Source organism: Vitis riparia, chromosome 1, assembly GCF_004353265.1.
Source record: "Vitis riparia cultivar Riparia Gloire de Montpellier isolate 1030 chromosome 1, EGFV_Vit.rip_1.0, whole genome shotgun sequence".
Lineage (NCBI taxonomy): Eukaryota > Viridiplantae > Streptophyta > Magnoliopsida > Vitales > Vitaceae > Vitis > Vitis riparia.
In genome coordinates, this window is record NC_048431.1 from 8,243,470 (window position 1) to 8,262,387 (window position 18,918).

At 39.4% G+C, this 18,918-nt stretch overlaps 1 protein-coding gene across 1 annotated transcript; it reads left to right on the top strand.

Annotated features, from left to right (window-relative positions):
* Positions 1 to 569: 569 nt before the first annotated feature.
* LOC117930667 (iron-sulfur cluster assembly protein 1-like) lies at positions 570 to 14,109 on the top strand. The gene is made up of 3 exons (XM_034851336.1): positions 570 to 963; positions 1,640 to 1,694; positions 13,732 to 14,109. Exons 1-3 carry the CDS (start codon positions 669 to 671, stop codon positions 13,862 to 13,864), a joined length of 483 nt encoding a protein of 160 aa, XP_034707227.1. The 5' UTR covers positions 570 to 668; the 3' UTR covers positions 13,865 to 14,109.
* The last annotated feature ends 4,809 nt before the right edge of the window (positions 14,110 to 18,918 follow it).

Here is an 18,918-nt window from a genome sequence, read left to right on the forward strand (position 1 = left end):
TTATTATTTAAAAGTTATTTATATTTATAATATTTGAGTATGTTTAATACTATTTTCACTTCAAGTGCTTTTATAAGATGTGTTTTTAGTATCAAGTATTTCTCTAAAAAAAATAGTAAAAGTAATTTTTTATATTTTTAAAAATTTTTAAAATATTTCTTAAATTTTATTAAATATCTGATTTTTCTATAAATATATATATATATTTAAAAATATTATCAAATGAGCTCAAAATTGATAAAAGAAAATACAACTTTTTTTAAAAATTGCTTTATAAAACTGTGTAATACTAATTCATCTAAACAATTTTTTTGTTTATAAAAATAAAAAAATTGTTTTTTATAATTCAGTTTTTAAATGTAATTTTACTTCCGAAAAATATAAAAAAAAAATGTTATTAAAAAAGTATCAGTTCCCAAACATAAATTGTAATTAAACCCTTGGCGTGGTTGCGCAAAGTATCTTCCTAACATGGGCAAAATCACATTTGTAAGGCTCCGATAGGCGATAGCATTGGACATTTGTCATCCACACACAAAGCATAAGCCCCAAACCGCCTCTCTCAAGTCCCAAGTCGGCAGAAGGGTGTTTATCTATTTAAAGAGAAAAAAGAGATAACAGAGGGTATCAATCCATTAATCAAATCAAAAGGATTGAGAGCTGCGAAAATGCTTAGGAGCGGCTGCAGCAGGATTCTAGGGTTAGGGCAACAGGGCAAGCAGCCACAATCGCAGGCCCTTCTTCGTTTCTATCATGAGAGGGTGGTGGACCATTACAATAACCCCCGCAACGTGGGATCCTTCGACAAGAACGATCCCGACGTCGGCACTGGCCTCGTTGGCGCTCCAGCTTGCGGTGATGTCATGAAGCTTCAAATCAAGGTCGATGATCAAACCGGAAAGATCGTCGATGCTTGCTTCAAGACCTTCGGTTGTGGATCCGCCATCGCCTCTTCCTCTGTTGGTCCGTATTTATTTATTTCTTTTTCTTTTTCTTATGTGAAATCAAAATGAAATAAAGGAAATTGGGATTTTCTGAATTATACAACCGGTGCCCTTAATTTGAGTGCCGGAAATTTTTTCTTTGTTTTTCTCCGTCTCTGTGTCCATCCAAGTGGAGTTGTTTTGTTATTTTATTTTGTTGGATTGATTCTTCTTCTTTAGGTCGGTTTCTTTGGAATTTCATGGTTTCGGTTGGTGGGTTTTATGTTACTCATTTCATTTTTTTTTTATTTTTTTATTTTACTTTATTATTATTATTATTATTTTTGTAGTTCTATCTCGATCAATTTGGTCTTTGTGTTGTTTTCCATTATTTATTTATTTATTTACGGCAAATTTTCATGAGGAAAAAATGTTTATGGAGAAAAGGTGAATTCAGATGTAAGGAAAAATGTTCCCCCTCCCTCGGGTGAGATCAATTTCCTGATAACGGAAATGGTTCTCCTTATAAAGTGTTAAATTTCCCCCCTTTTCTTTGGTTGAATTGATTGATTAGGGTTATGTTTGATCGGGCTATATATATAATTAACACATCTGTAATGTTGATTTGTAATTTGCTCTTATTATTACATTTTTGAAAGCCAGGAGATTCTTCTTTGGGAAATGTACTGATTTTTGTTTTTGGGTCTCACTTCCAGCCACGGAATGGGTGAAAGGCAGGCAAACGGAGGAAGTTCTATCCATAAAAAATACGTGAGTTTTTATCTCTATCCTTCATCCTTTATTTTGTGTTATGCCGAAATCGTTGCTTTGTTTATGTGCATTTGAGTAGCCATGATCTGTAGGTTTATGTGGATGTTCTGCCAGTAGACTTTCTTTCTAAATTCATGGAAGCAGATTCACAAGCTATGCTCAACATGGAAAAAGGCCTAGACCTAGATTCAACTATATGTTACTCACCTAGCCGTTGACATAATCCTTGGCAATCATTTTTTTCTTCACCATCTTGATGAACCTTCTGTTACAACCTCTCTTTATCTTGTCCTCAATTGAATCCATACCAAACTTCCTATGATTGCATTTTCTATCCCTTCTTACATTGTTGCTCACCATCTTAACATCTACATCTACAAATTTAGGGAACAGGGAGGTGAGCATTTCCACATTGCTCAATAGGGTTCCTTGCATTTCAGGGGTATAAAAAATAAATAATCATACCTAAAGAAATAAAATGAAATAACCTAAGCATGCATAAATAAATATTTCAGTGTCAATTTAACATATAACATATATATCATTGCTAAAAATGCAAATGAAAATGAACACATGCACTCACACAATGCACCGTAATTCTCAAGCTTTCACCAAATTGTATGTCTATATCCAAATGCACTCCTCACTTAGTCTTCTTGAGGTAAATTTTTGTGTCTTTCACACCAAAGATCCCTCTCTCTTCTTAATTAACCCTCTATAGGATCTTTTCATTTTCTCAATTTCTTTTATTTTCATTTCCGATTCACACAATATATTATTTTACGTTCAACATTGACATCTCAACAATCAATTCTACAATACCAATTTATTTTATTCACAACAATTCTAACTCAACAAGTTATTCCATAAAATAGAATGTTTATGAACAAAATCCCAAGACGCTTATTCTGAAAATTAGTCTTTGTAACAACTATAATATCACATTGATAAAACTATAATATCACATTGATAAAATCTAAAACAAAACCAACTTATATCTTACATGGAAGAATAAGGAGTACAAGATAACAAAGGCAAAAAATAGAAGTTCCCATAAAACCACTAACACTTCAAGCCCAAGCCACTTTCCCAAACCCGAATATTGGATAATTAGTTTCAAAAACAAAGTTCACCACTATGTTCCTTGTGTTGAGATAAGTATTCTCTCAAAATTTCACAAGAACCCAAGCAGGATACACTTTCAAAGTTGTTGTCTTTCACTTTGAGAAACCCACATGATCTTAGCAGCTTATGCTTTTATTTTATTTTTTCAAAACCACTTTGCAAAGGAGGAGACTATCTCTCTTTGTTGTCTTTCAAAGTTGTTGTCTTTCACTTTGAGAAACCCATGTGAGCTTAGCAACTTATGCTTTTATTTTATTTTTTCAAAACCACTTTGCAAAAGAGGAGGAGACTATCTCTCTTTGCCCTCCTCTCTCTCTCTCTCTCTTCCAATTAGGTGCATGTGCCACCTTTATGCCCATTACTTCTCTTACTCCAATGAAAAAAAGAACTAACATCATTCATTCATGAATTCATTAATCCCACATGCAAAGTCTCAATGCCTTATATATTTAATCTAAAATTGTGATGACATGTTGCAAATTCAACTCAAATTAGTTGACGAAAAATCTAGCAAATCACCCAATCTGAAATGGACACATGTACTCTAACTATAGTTTTCTCACTCATTCAATTGACAGTAAAATTTTTCAGATAGTGCATTATTCAGATATTACAACTAAACCTTCCAATCAAAGAATCCTCACCTAGGGTTATGTATATGCATATTATTGAATTATTTGTTATAAGAGGTTACTAGGAGTCGGGGATGGTTACTAGGAGTCTCTTGCAGGAATCAAGTCTAATGATTTAACCCCCACTTGGAAAGGGTAAGAAATAGATATTCAGTGATGTACTGTTCCTGTCTTTAGTTTAGGTTTATTATGGTAGTTATAAGTTCTGTATCTTTATCAGTTAATTTGGTATCATTTATTAATTGCAGATTTTAAATTCTTTACTTACTAAATAGTTTGATTCATTTCAGTTGTAAAATTTTTTATGGTACCTGACAACTGTTTACTTCAAGAAATTTGATGTTTAAATTTTTCACCCACTAAAATTCATTGCTTCTCTTCTGTACTTGATCTTCAATTTTTAAACATAATGCTTAGGAACTTCAGTTTCTTGTCATTTAAATAGTCCATGGAAACAAGGTTATGGGTTTTAGGGCTGTTGTTTTTTAAACCAGAGCAACATAATTTTTTTTTCCTTCTCATGATCATGCACACAAGAATTTCTTTAGTATGAACAGAGATGATCATCTGGTCTATGGTGAAAGAACACCATCACAAGTTTTAGAAGGTGGTGTAAAATAGTAGTTGAGAGGAATTTATATTGATGGTTGTTAATTAGGAAACATATGTGTGCGAGTTAACTTTGAACAGGAGGTACTTCTGTTAGTTGATCATCATTAGTGTTTAGTTAAAGGTGGAAGAGAAAAAAAGGAACAAAAAGCTAATCTCCTTTTTTTTTTTTTTTGATGAATAAAGAGACAGTATATTAATAAAAAGAGGCACTTCAATGAAGCACCCCACCGTATACAGGAAGTATACAAAGAAAAACCTTTACCCATGGCCTAACCAATCAACAAAATCTACAACGGAAGTGGGGCCAGAAACAAAAAAACCCCTGGACCACACCCACAGATTACAAAGTAAAACCGATTTACACCCCTGAATCGAATGCTCTACATTATCAAAAGCCCTACTGTTTCTTTCCTTCCAAACAGTCCAAAAAAGGCACAAGGGTGCTGAATGCCACACTTTCCTCCTTTCCTTTCCCACACAAGGCCCTGACCACCCCAATAACGCCTCTCTTGTTGAAGAGGGGAGCACCCACGAAACTCCAAAGAGAGAGAAAAGTAAGCTCCATAAATTTCTGGCCAACCCACAATGCAAGAGAATGTGATCAATAGATTCTTCCTCTACCAAACACAAAAAGCATCTATTAGCCAAGGAGAACCCTCTTTTCTGAAGACGATCCAATGTTACGGACTTTTTCCACGTGGCCTCCCAAGCAAAAAAACTTACCCTTGGAGGCACCAAAGAATTCCAAATGATGTTTGCAGGAAATTCTTCACGTCTTTCCGGCTCCAAATCCTTGTAAAGAGACTTAACTGAGAATCTTCCGTCCTTTGCCTTAGTCCAAATTACTTCATCTTCCACATCACTGTAAACCCTCCTCCCTTGCAACCTCAAGAGAAGGCGTTCCACCTCGATCACCTCCCAATCATTAATTCTCTTAGAGAACCTAGGAGCCCACACCCCCCCTCCAGAATGACTCCATACATCCGTTACCCAATCCTCCTTATCCAAGGATATAGCATATAGAGAAGGAAAAAGAGAACACAACTTATCATCTCCACACCACTTTTCCTCCCAGAATCTAATCCTCCTACCATTTCCCACAGAATAGACCAAATTGTTACCTACTGCTTCCCACCCTCTCCTAATCGCTTTCCACAACCCAACCCCATAACTTCCTCTCACAACACAAGACCTCCAACCACCCTTTTCTTCCCCGTACTTTGCACTTATGACTTGCCTCCATAAAGCTTCCCTTTCCACCTCAAAACGCCAACTCCACTTACATAGGAGAGCCTTATTTAGCAACGCCAAGCTTCTCACACCCAAACCGCCCTTTCGTTTATCTGAGCAAATAATAGACCATTCCACTAAATGAGGCTTCCTTTCCAATGCCCCACCACCCCAAAGAAAATCCCTTTGGATTCGCTCCAATCTTGAACTCACGCTTCTTGGCATCTGAACCAGGGACATACAATAGATAGGCATGCTGGACAGAGTGCTCCTGATCAAGGTCATTCTGCCCCCCTTGGAGATATACTGCCTTTTCCAAATAGAAAGCCTCTTCCTCAACCTTTCCTCAACTCCGTCCCAAGTAGCCACCTCCTTGAAGCGAGCCCCCAAAGGAAGACCCAAATAGGTAGAAGGAAGCTTGCTGACCTTGCATCCAAACTCAAGGGCCACCTCCTCTACATTCTCCACTCTTCCCACCGCGATGATCTCACTTTTGTCTAAATTTACCTTCAACCTTGACATTGCTTCAAACCACATAAGTAGTCAACTCAAATAGGACACCTGATTAGTGGAAGGCTCACAAAAAACTAAGGTGTCATCCGCAAACAACAAGTGAGTGATCTCCCCCCCACCCCCCGTCTCAAAACCCCTAGAACTTTTGAAAAAACCTGAGGAAGTTCCATTAATCAGGACAGAGAAACTGACAGTCCCAATACACCACTAAATCCAGCTGATCCACTTAGCTCCAAATCCCATCCTTTCCATCAACCAAAATAGAAAACTCCAATTCACATGGTCGTATGCTTTTTCAATATCTAGCTTGCAAAGGATGCCCCCTCCCCCACTTTTCTGCATTGAATGAATTGCCTCATTCGCAATCAACGAGGCATCCAAGATTTGCCTTCCCTCCACAAAAGCATTTTGGAACTTGGACACTAGCTTACCCATCACCTTTTTAAGCCTATTAGCTAACACCTTTGCTAACAACTTATAAAGACTTCCCACCAAGCTTATAGGTCTAAAGTCCTTGAGGTCTTCAGCTCCTCCTTTCTTAGGAATTAGAACCAGAAAAGATGCATTTATGCTCTTGACGAACTTGCCCTGATCATGAAGTCCCTGAAAAACCCCATCACTTCCTCCTTCAAAAAGCTCCAACTGAATTGCCAAAACGCCATTGTGAAACCATCAGGACCAGGAGCTTTATCCCCATTGAGATCCGATAGAGCACCAAGAACCTCTTCCTCAGAAAAAGGAGCTTCTAACATAGTTGCAGTTTCCCCTTCCAAGACCCCAACCTGCAGCCCATTGCACCTTGGCCTCCACTCAGCTGTTTTTGACAATAGAGAGTGGAAAGCCTGAACCACACCCTCCTTAATGTCATTCTCTTCAGAAACCCACGTCCCATTTATCTTGATCTTCACCATGGAATTGACCCTCTTGTGAGCATTGGCCATTTTATGAAAGTATCCAGTGTTTTTGTCTCCCTCCCTCAGCCATAGCTCTCTCGACTTTTGCCTCCAAGCTGTCTCTTCCATTAACACCCACTTCTCATACTCCTCCAAAGCCTGCTTTCTGGAATTTTGCTCTTCAGTATTCAACACCCTATCCCCTTCTATTGAATCCCAAAACATCATCTGCTTCAAAGCTGATTCTTTTCTAGCATTCACGTTCCCAAACACTTCTCTATTCCACACCTTCAAGCAGGCCTTAAGCGCTTTCAGCTTTTCAGACAGCATGAAACTAAAGGAACCTCTGAATCTGAATCCCACCCACCAATTCCTAAGTAAATCCTTAAAACCTTCTTCCTTCAGCCACATATTCTCAAACCTAAATGGGGAAGACCCCTTCCTCGTTCCTCCACAGTCCAGCAAAATTGGGCAGTGGTCAGAGACAATTCTAGGTAACAGACTTTGAATTGCCCCACTGAAATAACATTCCCAATCCTCTGAAACTAAAAATCTGTCCAGCCTTGACTGAGTCTGATTATTCAACCCACCCCTCCACGTGAAAGACCCCCTTTGCAAAGGGAAATCCCTTAACTCCAAGTCGTCAATGATCTCCGAAAATCTTCTCATTGCAGACGACAGTCTTGATATCCTATTCCTTTCTCCCAAAAATCTAATAACATTAAAATCACCCCCTAAACACCACGGGTCCTGCCACAAACCCCTGATTGTCCCCAATTCCTCCCAGAAATCCTCCCTCAACCTCCCAATAGCAGGGCCATACACCCCTGTAAAGACCCAACAGAAACCATCCTCCACATTTTTAAATCGGCAAGAAACCGAAAAATTCCCAATTTCCATTTCCAATAGCTCTAGAACTCTAGTATCCCAAAAAACTAACACTCTCCCTGCCATACCCCGAGAATCAAGAGCTCCCCACTCCAATGATCTTCCCACCCCCAAGGACCGAACCAGACTAGACGACATTCTTTGGATTTTGGTCTCCTACGAACAAACCAAATCCGCTTTCTGAGTCTTGATTAGAGATTTGATGAGCCTTCGTTTATCTCTATCATTTGCCCCTCTCACTTTCCAGGAGATAATTCTTAACTTCATTTACCCTCAGAGACTGACCCCCCACTCTCTCTAAATAGAGCTCTTCCATGCCTTGAACTTTTAAAATTAATGGAGCACTCCAACCTTTTAAGTTCCCTTACAGACTTTGAGGTTTCAACCTTGACCCTTTTAGTCCCATTCCTCTGATTCTTCTGGTCTTTCCTCATGATCCATTTCTTGAGCATATTTAAAATTTCCTCTTCACATCCCGTGGTTGGCATGCCCAGAAAATCACTAAACTGAACAAGACGAGGATTTCCATTCCTCAACTGACTCCGTTCCACCCACAGTCTGCCTCAAAGAGTTTCTTTCATCAAAACTCGTCTCTCCGACCAAAACCATGGCCATTTCCTCCCCGGAACAGACCGCCTCATCCCTTCCGTCAGCCAATACCATGTTCAGGGGGCTAATGTCCCCCTCCACTCCAACCATTTCCGTCGCCGATCCACAGCTGCGTCTTCGAAACCCATTCGCCGCTCTTTTCCGACAGGAAAGAGAAGAAGAAGAGAGGGCCTGCACCCCCCTAGACCCTTTCACCGCTCTTTTCCGACAAGAAATAGAAGAAGAAGAGAATGCCCGCACCCCCCGAGACACCAAAGGAGAGGGAGAAGAGGAGTACCTTGACGCTTCAGCCTGGAGAACCTCGTCGGCGCCTGAGTTCCAAGCATCCGGCGGCTCGAACCACTCAAGCGGGACAGTCGCTGCTGCGCGATCGTCCCCCGCGATGAGCCCTAGCGGGTTCTCCACCCCCACGCTGCCCCCCTCACTTAAAAGAGAAGGGCCCCCGAAATGGGCCAGGCCCAATCCTCCCCTTACTTCAAACACAGGCCCATCTCCCCTTTTATCTTGTTGCCTCTCAACTGGGCTTTCCCCCACCGGCCCGCTTGCCCCCTTAGAGACCCCTGTCATCTCCAAACAGGCCCTCCTGCCACCGCCTCCAAAAACGACCCCGCCTGCAACTCCCTTTTGGAGATGGCTGTCCAATCTTTCACCGAAACAACCACTCTTCCCTCCAGAGCTTGACACGTCTTCTCTACCAGTCTGCTCCTGGCCAGGGTCTTTCTCCACTCCCTTGCTCGCGCGTGGATCACCACCACCGTCACCTTTAACCTTCGACTCAGGCGACCCTTCACTGAAACTTCTCGGAACAACCATTGAAAATTTCGGGAGGACTTCCCGCCACAACTGGATTGAGTAGCATATAGACCCGATCACTAGCTGCAAAGAGCCGGGAAGTCTTCTCCCGCTCGATCTCACTAGGATCCTAGCCCACTGCATTTGGACCGAATTCTCCGAACCTTCGTCCACTTCTACGAATCCCCCACAGCAGTCCCCGATTTTAATGAGGACTTCACGGCTCCACAAATGCAAAGGGAGACCCAATACTCTCACCCACGACTCCTTGTAAGCCTCCTCCTGTACCAAGCACCCAGTCTCATGATGCCATCTATCCAAACTGATAAGTCTCTCCCTGAATCTTCTAGCTCCTCTCATCAACACCCTTTTTGCCTCCAAGACATCCTCAAACTCAAAAAGGATTAAAGACCCCCCAAAAATATGCACCTGCATGCCACATCTCAACTACCAAGTGCTCCTTGCCCACAACTCTAACACCTGAACCTCTGAAACTAAAAAAGGTCCCTCCTCCATCTTCCCAACCAAACACCTCCTAAGCTTTTCTTCTCTGCCTTGCACAGCTCCTTCTCCAATCTGCAACCAAATAGTCTCCTCCTCCAAACATTCATTCTTTTTTACAACACTTGCATATGACATCCTCTCACTTCCATTCTTCCCACTATCAGCCTTCCGGCTGTTCCCAAACACAGCCTGTGGCTCCACATTTTTCTCCGAAAAAGGAACCACCCTGAGCACCCTTAAATTCTCAGCCACTATGAACCATCCCCCATGGATTCCTTCTCCTTCTGGGAACACCATGGAGAAGCTCTTTTTTTCTGTCGTGACCACCTTGCAGAAAATGAACCTTCCAACCCCATTCTCCCGGCATTCCAGTTTAAACAACCTTCCATTCTCCATCCACCCTTTGCTCCACCTTGGCAACTCAACATCTCTGCAACAAGCTTCCACTCCTGCCAGAAGGCAGCTTAGACTGAGTTCCCCAAATCTGACCCACCTGGAGTAACCTCTTCCACGCTCCACTATGACCCCTCTCAGACTCCTTCCAAGCCCCTCAATAGAGATCTCAAAGGACTTGGACTCCACTGCAAACCACCGTTTTCCTTCTTCCCTCATCCCTCAACTACCACAGAAACATGTTTTGTCTAACACTGCTAGAGATAAGCTAATCTCCTTTTTTTGATAGGTAAGGGAATGTATATTAAAATTAGAGAAAGTAGCCAAGTACACCAGCGTACACAGGATGTATACAATGAGCACCTTAGGCAAGCCCTCCAAAAAGAGCATTAAAAAAAAAAAAACCACTCTATTCCTCAACAAGACCCCACCCACTCTACAAAATCAAACTAGGTCATTGAGTCTTCCCTTATATACATGCTAACCCAAGAAGAGAGATTACAATGAAATAAAAGTTTTAATCATTGGTCATTGTGTTCCTTATCTTCAAAAGCTCTTTGATTTTGTTCCCTCAAGATTGTTTGAAAAATGCAAAGTGGAGTAGCGTTCCACACCTTTTTCCTTTTGTTCCCAAGAAAGGAGCCTTGCCAACTTAAGAACAGAATCCTCACCGAAGAAAGGATCATCCACGCCACCCCCTAAATAAGGAAAACAAACTTTAAAGGAATGAAGAAGTAATTGATTAATAGACTCCCCCTCATGCTTACACAGATAACATATATTTACCAAGGGTTGCCCTCTCTTTTGGAGATTATTTAAAGTTAGCATTCTTCTTTAACTAGCTTCCCATGCAAAAACGTTGACTTTGGATGGTACCAACATATTCCAAATAATGTTCTTTGGAAAGATGATCACCCTCCCCACATCCAAAACCTCATAGAAAGATTTGATAGAAAACAATCCCCTCTTATCGTCTTTCCATACCACCATGTCATTATCGCCCTTCCTGACCAAATTCCCTGTCAACCTGGAGAGAAAAGTCTCAATGATGTCCAGCTCCCAATTATTAAAGTGCCTAGTAAAGCGTAGGGTCCAGTGTCCCATTCCTCCTGTGTCATCCCAATAATATGCCACCCAAGCCTCCTTGGAGGCCACCAAAGTATACAAAGAAGGGAAAGACAAGCACAAGGGCTCTTCCCCACTCCATTTATCCGTCAAGAACTTTACCCTTCTACCATTACCCACTTCAAAGGAGGTTTTACTGAAGAAAAGGTCCCACCCCTTCCTAATAGCTCTCTAAACACCAACCCCATACCCACCTCTAACTTCACAAGGATGCCAACCCACTCATTCTTTCCCATATTTCCTCTCAATAATTTGCTTCCACAAAACATTCCCATTAGAGACATATCTCCAGCACCACTTACCAAGAAGGGCCCAATTCAAGAGAGACTTCTAATTTCCAGTCCCTCTCCCCCCTCCCCCACACACCCCCACACACACACACACACTTTTTTTCTCTTCTTTGTGCAAATAATCAACCAACTAACAAAATGAGGCTTTCTCCAAAGCCCCACCTCCTCAGAGAAATCTTCCCTAATCTCAATCTAACCCTTCTAGGGATGACAAACAAAGACATAATATTGGCAAGTTCGATAAAGTACTTCTAATCAAAGTAAGTCTCCCTCCTTTAGAAATGTATTGTCTTTTCCATAATGACAATTTTCTGCGAAACTTTTCTTCCACAACATCCCATACTGTTTCAGATCTACAGGAGGCTCCTAAAGGTAAATCATAAGTGGAAGGGAGTTTCCTACTTATAAAAAAAAGAAAAAAAAAAAGTGGAAGGGAGTTTCCCCACCTTGTAGCCCAATTCTGTAGCTAGACTTTCTACATCCGTAACCCTTCCAATTGGAATCAATTCGCTTTTATCCAGATTGATTTTGAGCTTGATAAATACCTACTGTTAGGAATCCTCACAGAAGACCAAAGTATAGTTTGCAAATAAGAAATGGGACACCACTAGTTAATGATCTTTAAATTGCTTTCTCCATGAAAACTTGCTCCAATGGAGCTGACAACTGAAAACTCATGTTCAGGAAGAAACCATTCCATTGCTTCCTAATGGATTTTCCACGACCTCAAAACAATTGGCTTCTTTACTCACTCTTTTTTATTTTTTATAACTGTGGATGTTCGGGCCAGTTTACGCGCACCTCGACTAATCTCACGAGGCCCTGAAGTTAACAACCAGGTAAACCTCCAGTGGTCTTGAGGGGACTCGAACTAATGATCATTGGGGAGAAAACCCAAGGCCGGACCAACTGAGCTACCCCTCAGGGTGGGCTTCTTTAGTCACTCTAAAGCTTCTTCTTCTTTGCATTTCCATGGATTTCTTCACAGTTGCCTATCTCCATAAACTATGGTGATTTACTTCACTGTGAAACTTTGAAGCCTCTTTCCCAGCAAGGCCTTACTTTTTTTGATAGTTATATATATATATATTAATAGGTTTCCCAGCAAGGCCTTGTTGAGAGCCTCAAGACATCTAATGCCCAAGTACCCTATAGCCTTCTCTGAACAGACTGTTTACTGCCTCACCAAATGATCTTTTTGTTAAAATGCAGTCCCTTTGAATCTTTTTTAATCTGTCCTTTACCTTCTGAGGAATTGCTGGAGGCAGCAAAAAGCATGATCGTAAACTGGAGAAGATGCTCTTTCAAAAGGATAAGTGTACAACCGTTAGTGCAAATATTTTTTTCTTCCATGTAATTGAACCTCCCCTTAACTGAGGACCAAACAGAGGACTTGAAAGACACACCCAAGGGTAATCCCAAATACTTGGCAGGGAGTGTTCAATCCACGTGGAAGCCCAATTGCTTAGCCCCTTAACTCTCCCTGCCGGAATGAAACAGTGGAACCTTTTATAGTGATCACATTTGACATCCATCTAGATTCTCTGCATAGTTTTTCTGATTCATATCCACGGAGCACTTTGGAATTCTGGAGTTGCTTTGAATTTTTTGGGGAATAGTTCGAGGAAGATTTTAAGTTGGCAGTGAAAGAAAATGTGTTCTAGAAAAATAAGCATATGTTGTCATTTTAGGATTATTATAATCTTGAGGATTCTGCTTTCTACTGATGTTTAAGATTTTTCCAACATAAGTCCTTGAGGCCTGATGAGGAAGGCATTGGGGTAGGGGATGTTGGAAGGTCTAGGGTTGAGTTCCAGCAAGAACCAGAGAAAAAAAAAAGGTTACTTTACCAATGTAATTCAAGATTTTGCATATAGTTGACGGGATATTTGTGGTATTGGGTTATTCACAATAGATTATTCACCATTGAAGTACTATGGTGGAAATCCTAGCTATGCCAGGTTCAAGATAAGCTATGCCCTGTGCAAACTAGGAAAATGATATGAAAATTCGGAGGAGTTTCTTGCTTTTGTGCGGGCTCCCAGCTAATAGTTTGGGATTGAAGAAAGTTTTTACCAGCTGATACAAGCAGTACTAATTTTCAAAATGCTTGGTTTATTGTTATTAAGAGTATAATTAACTAGCATGATTTAACAGGAAAGGGAAGCTAATTTTCTTCCTTTTATGCATTAAAATGACTTGGAATTATTTGAGCTGTTTTGGCTGGTTTTGAATAAAATTTTTACAGAAAGAGGGATAATAATGGTTTGCATTTCATTTATTTTCCTTCTTTTATCTTTAATAAGACTTTTGTGGTTACCTGTGCCTGAAAACTTGCATTATATTTTTTATTGTTGCTACTGATTTCTCAAAGTTTTTATTTTTAATTTTTATCTTTTTGTTCTGATGTGTATATTTGATGACAATAAAGGGAGATTGCCAAACATCTCTCTCTTCCTCCAGTGAAGCTGCACTGCAGCATGCTTGCTGAGGATGCAATTAAGGCAGCTGTCAAAGATTATGAAGCTAAGCGAGCAAAGACTGAGAAGGCTGTTGAAGGCTGATTATAGTGCCAAGTGCCACTAAGTAGTAAAGATACTTGAAGGATTATGACCTGTCTGTGAACAGGGGATGGTACTTTGTGTAAATTGCCTTAAAACTTGTTTCTAAAGTTTCATGTATGGATAACTAGACAGTAAGGGGTTTCTTCCTTTAGCAGGTATGGGTCATGTATACATGTTTGTGCATGGATGTTTTCTACTCTCCCAATCTTAATAATAATAATTGGTAACTGAGAATTCTCATCTTATGATAGATGTATTTAAAGACTAATTGTTGCACCTATGAGACCCGTAGTTGCTATCCCGGTACTCACATTTAGGATTGGGATGACCATGGGTGGGTTCTCATTTAGGATGGCTCATGAAAATGCAAGAATGTCTCACTGGGGTGAGTTGCTAGTTTGGGTATGCACATGAAACTTTTACCCAAAACCTGTCTCTACCAAAACAAAACAAAGTGGTGAATCATGCCAAAGAAATCTCTATTTGATTAGACAGCGCATGCTCAGTCGCTGATAGGTCAACTGGGATTCTTATGCTGGCTAACAACACTATTGACACCATCAGCAAAATATCACAAGGAGAAAATGACGTTAAGATGGCAATTTCGTTAGTTCTGTTTATATTGGAGCGGTATGTTCTCTTAACGAAGGGGAAGAAGAGTGTGACTCCTGGATTGAAAGGTTTCAGCCTTACTTTTTGGTCTGGTAAACAAATCTTGGTTCTCATCCCATTTTGTTCTCATCGCAATTCTGCCAAACAACAAATCGCTGCACTAGCATTTTCATTGTGAAGGGACGCGCTTACGTTCCCACCACCTCCTGTGTGATGGGACCTGGAGAGCGAGACCTAGCAATGCCAATCGTATTTGGTCCACTTGAAGATAAGAGTTGGGGATATACCAAAATATCCGCACAGTACCGACAAAGGTATCTTTATCTCTCTCTTTTTATTGTTATCATAGTTATTATTATTATGATCATTATCATTATTATTATTATTACTGTTATATATATATATATATATATATATATATATATCTTTTGTAATTCATGGTTGACTTTGTATGTGGTAATTCTACAAATTCCACAGGGTTTGGAATATACTGAGATGTTTGGAAGAATTTGTTTTACATGGGCTTTTGTATGTGTATCGAGTGTCGATGTTTCCTATCCTCGTCCACACCCTCATCCTATGTATTCATGCAGTTAAAGCCTTTTCCACCTCTGCACTACCGGCTTTGGCTGCTTTCCTTAATGTGTTGCCAGTTGCCATCACCCTACAGGGACCACTACCACTTGTCATACTGCCAGCCTACCTCTTGTTCTGCCATAGATCAAGATGGCAAGTCAAAATTATCTAGAGCAAATACAGATTCCCTTGATGAGGGACTTACCACCTGTCTTTCTATAAGCCTCATCTCATCTCATGAGCTGGAGAATTTTTTCATGGCCAACTTACTCCTTCTACTTTTTATTTGTTTGGAAGGTTGTTGATCCTTTGAGAGTTGATCCTTTGTGGGGTGGTATCACAAAATATTGATAATGGAAATAAGGATATAACACTGATTTGGTATCTTCATTGGTGAGAGAGGAAGGTGCGCTAATAACATTGTATGTGACATCTCACATTTGATAGGGGGGAAAGTTTTTGACGTTATATAAGTATGAACTCCTCTTAATCAAGTAAATGCATTTTAAAGCCGTGAGGACCCCTTTAGGTCCAAAGCGGACAATATCAATATGGTTGGGTGTGGACCATTACAAATGGTATCAGAGCCGATTTTCGACCTTAGTGGGGATTTGTTTGGTCTCGTAGGAGTGTTTGTTTGGCCCCACAATAAGGACGTTGTGTCTACATCACATGTTTGTAGAAACGTTTTAAAGTTGTGAGGACTCCTTTGGGTCCAAAGCGGACAATATCTACATAGTTGAGTGTGGGTCGTTACATTGTAAGACTTACAAATGAGGTATAATTTTGATTATTTTTAAGTTTGATTCCTAGGCATTTTAGTTGTTATGAACTTTTTTTTGTATACTCTCATATTTTACATTTGAGGTCTTCTTTTGGGATGTTTTTAAGGGTAAAAACAAGTTGAACTTCTCAAGGTTAAGCGGCTAAGGTTGACCTGAAATCAATCTTGAAGACAAATTACATTCCGGGTTATTAGGAAAGAAAATGGACCCAAAGAGGAAAGTGTAGCATGAGAATAATACGCACTACAATAATTTCAAGAAGAATGCATCAAAGAGGACAAACAATTAATCAAAAGTAGTAGTAGTAGTAGTTGTTGTTGTTGTTCGTTTCTCTCCTGACTTGTACATGTGCCAAAGTTGAATAGCGACATATTTTGATACCTTTCATCGGGAGAGGTGGAATTGATGAGGAAATGAACAACGAATGAAAATCAAGCACGAGCGCAAGAGGCCAAACTTCCAAGTGGGAAATATGTGGTCTTGGGACTGGCTCTTTGCATCCTCACAATTATTAATCCTCCCTCTACCCTCCTCACCAGTGATTTCCTTACATATAGGATTAAGGCGTTTAAACTATATATATATACATATATATATATATTTTTTTTTGCAATTTATATTTGATCTTTAAATACGTTTTTAATTAAGTTCCACACAAGCGAGTGTTTCCTTCACCATGTCGTGTGTGGGAGTATGTAAGGAGGGATAGAAGGGGTAGAAGGGTAACTGAAGAGGCAATGACAAGTGTTATAGAGCGCTTACACGTGACGGCAGAGGAGCCTTTGAATCCGACTCCACTCAATACTGCCAAATGCATTTTTTGGGGCTTAGGAACTCCCAAGATGGAGGTCACCCTCTTGCCTCGATTTCATTTCTTGGCAGTTTGCATACACTCTGCAATAGAAAAATATTAGCCTTTTCAACATGATGAAAATATCTCTACTTTCTATGATTTCACAGAGTAAAAATAATTTTCTTTTTTCTGGTAAGATATGACAAACAACAAAGGTGTCCAGCCTAGCTTCTGGAATACTCTTATTATTTGCTACAACCATATGTTATGGACGCATATCACGCACCCTTGTTTTGCTCTGTTTAGATCCGTAATATTATATTCTGCAATCTGATATAAATATACACCATTATGGGCTTATGAATTGAATAGTTTTTCAATCCATTTTTTGTGATCTCCAGAACTTTCATGGTATCAGAGTACTAGGATTTTCTGGAGTATTTTCTCTGCAAGATGACTTCTCATTCCTCTTCATCCCCTGCATTTGAAGTATCATCAACTGTAGCTGCTTCAATATGACTCAGACACCTATTCATAGTCCTTTCAGCCTTCCCAAGAACCGAATCATGCTTTGTTTATAAGATTAAACAAGACAAATTATAATCTTTGAAATTCACAAATGGAAAATGTGATTCATGGCAATGGCTTTGAAGAATTTGTTGAAGGGGTAGAAGCCATGCCCTTCTAAAATAGATGAATTCGATGAGCATAATCCATAATTCATAATCTGGAGGAGATTTGATCATATGATTCTTAGTTGACCTATTCACCACTCACCCTTGGGATTACCATGCAGATTGTGCGAGACACAATCTCTCACTCTACTAGGAGTGCATTGAAGAAAATTTTTTCTACCTCCTTAAGAGCTTGTATTATGCAACTATGGTTGCAATTTCAAACATTGAAAAAAGCATCCTTTGTTTCTGATGGAGTACACTTTCAAAATGAAGAGTATTGCTAATAGTCTTGCAGCTATTTTCGAACTTGAGTACATGACCATGTGTTGTAGCTGCTTAGAGGATTAGGTCTTTAATATAATTCTTCTGTGGCTTTCATCACTATCTTAGATAATGAAGGTTGTCTTGATTCTTTTCATGAGATGCTTTTAGCACATGAACAATGTCTAGAGTAACAAAATTCAATAGAAGAAAATGTTGCTATCTCAGCCAGTGTTGTAGCTACTTAAGGTAAAAACTTAAACTAGAAGAGATGATGTATCTTTAATAATCCTTGAGGTCCAGGTCACATCTAGAATTCGAATTTTCTAGTGGAATTCATCATGATAGAACTAATTTCAATACTAGTCGCAGTTAAGGAGAATGAGGCAACAAGTTTAGCATGCCACAGTGCTAATTCTATGGTAAGTTTGATCACATTCGATATTTGTTACCATCATTTTGGTATTAATCACTAAGGGCAAAACACTAATCCAATGCCAATAATGGTACTATTAAAAATGAAAAATCTAAGGTATCGTTTGTTGACTCTGGAACAACACATCACAAGTCTTAGAATATTGGGAACCTCTGTAATGTATTCCTTCTATGGATCTAATAAAGTGTCTATGGGTAGTGGTTAGAAAATTTTTTATTACTAATCTATTGCTTATGTTGGAACTGAATTCTTTAATTCTCCCTCGCATTTTTTTTTTACAATTAAACATGTGTTTCATGTGCCAAATCTCTCACTCCCAATCTCATTAGTATAGCCAAATTCTATACTAATAATCATGCTTTTATTAAGTTCTATTCTAAGACTTTTGTTGTCAAGGATCAAATTTCAAGGCAAGCTTGAAAATGTTTTGTGCAAGATTCAAGTCTTTGAATCTACCAAATTTAGTTTAGCTTGTCATTCTAATAAGCCTTTTAATCATTTTGTTGTAATCGTTAATAATGCTATTATTTGTTTGATTTCTACCTCTAAGACTTTTGATATTTGACATTCCCATTTAGACCACCCTTTTGTTGAAATTGTAAAGAAGGTGACCACACTCTATAATAGTCATGTTTGTTCTAATAATAGCATTGTTTGTTTTTCTTGCCAATATGCATAAAATCATAAGTTACCATTTCCTCTTTCTCAATCCTGTGCTCTTACCCCTTTGGCTTTGATTCACACTTTATTGAGGAGTTGCACTTGTTGCCACTATTGGTGCATTATACTTCATTTTAATTGTGGGTGATTTTTCTCAATTTTCTTGGTTGTATCCTCTACATACAAAGGATCAATCTTTGTTTGTTTCCTCATCCTTAGCCAATCATGCATTAAACATTGATTGTCATACCCTA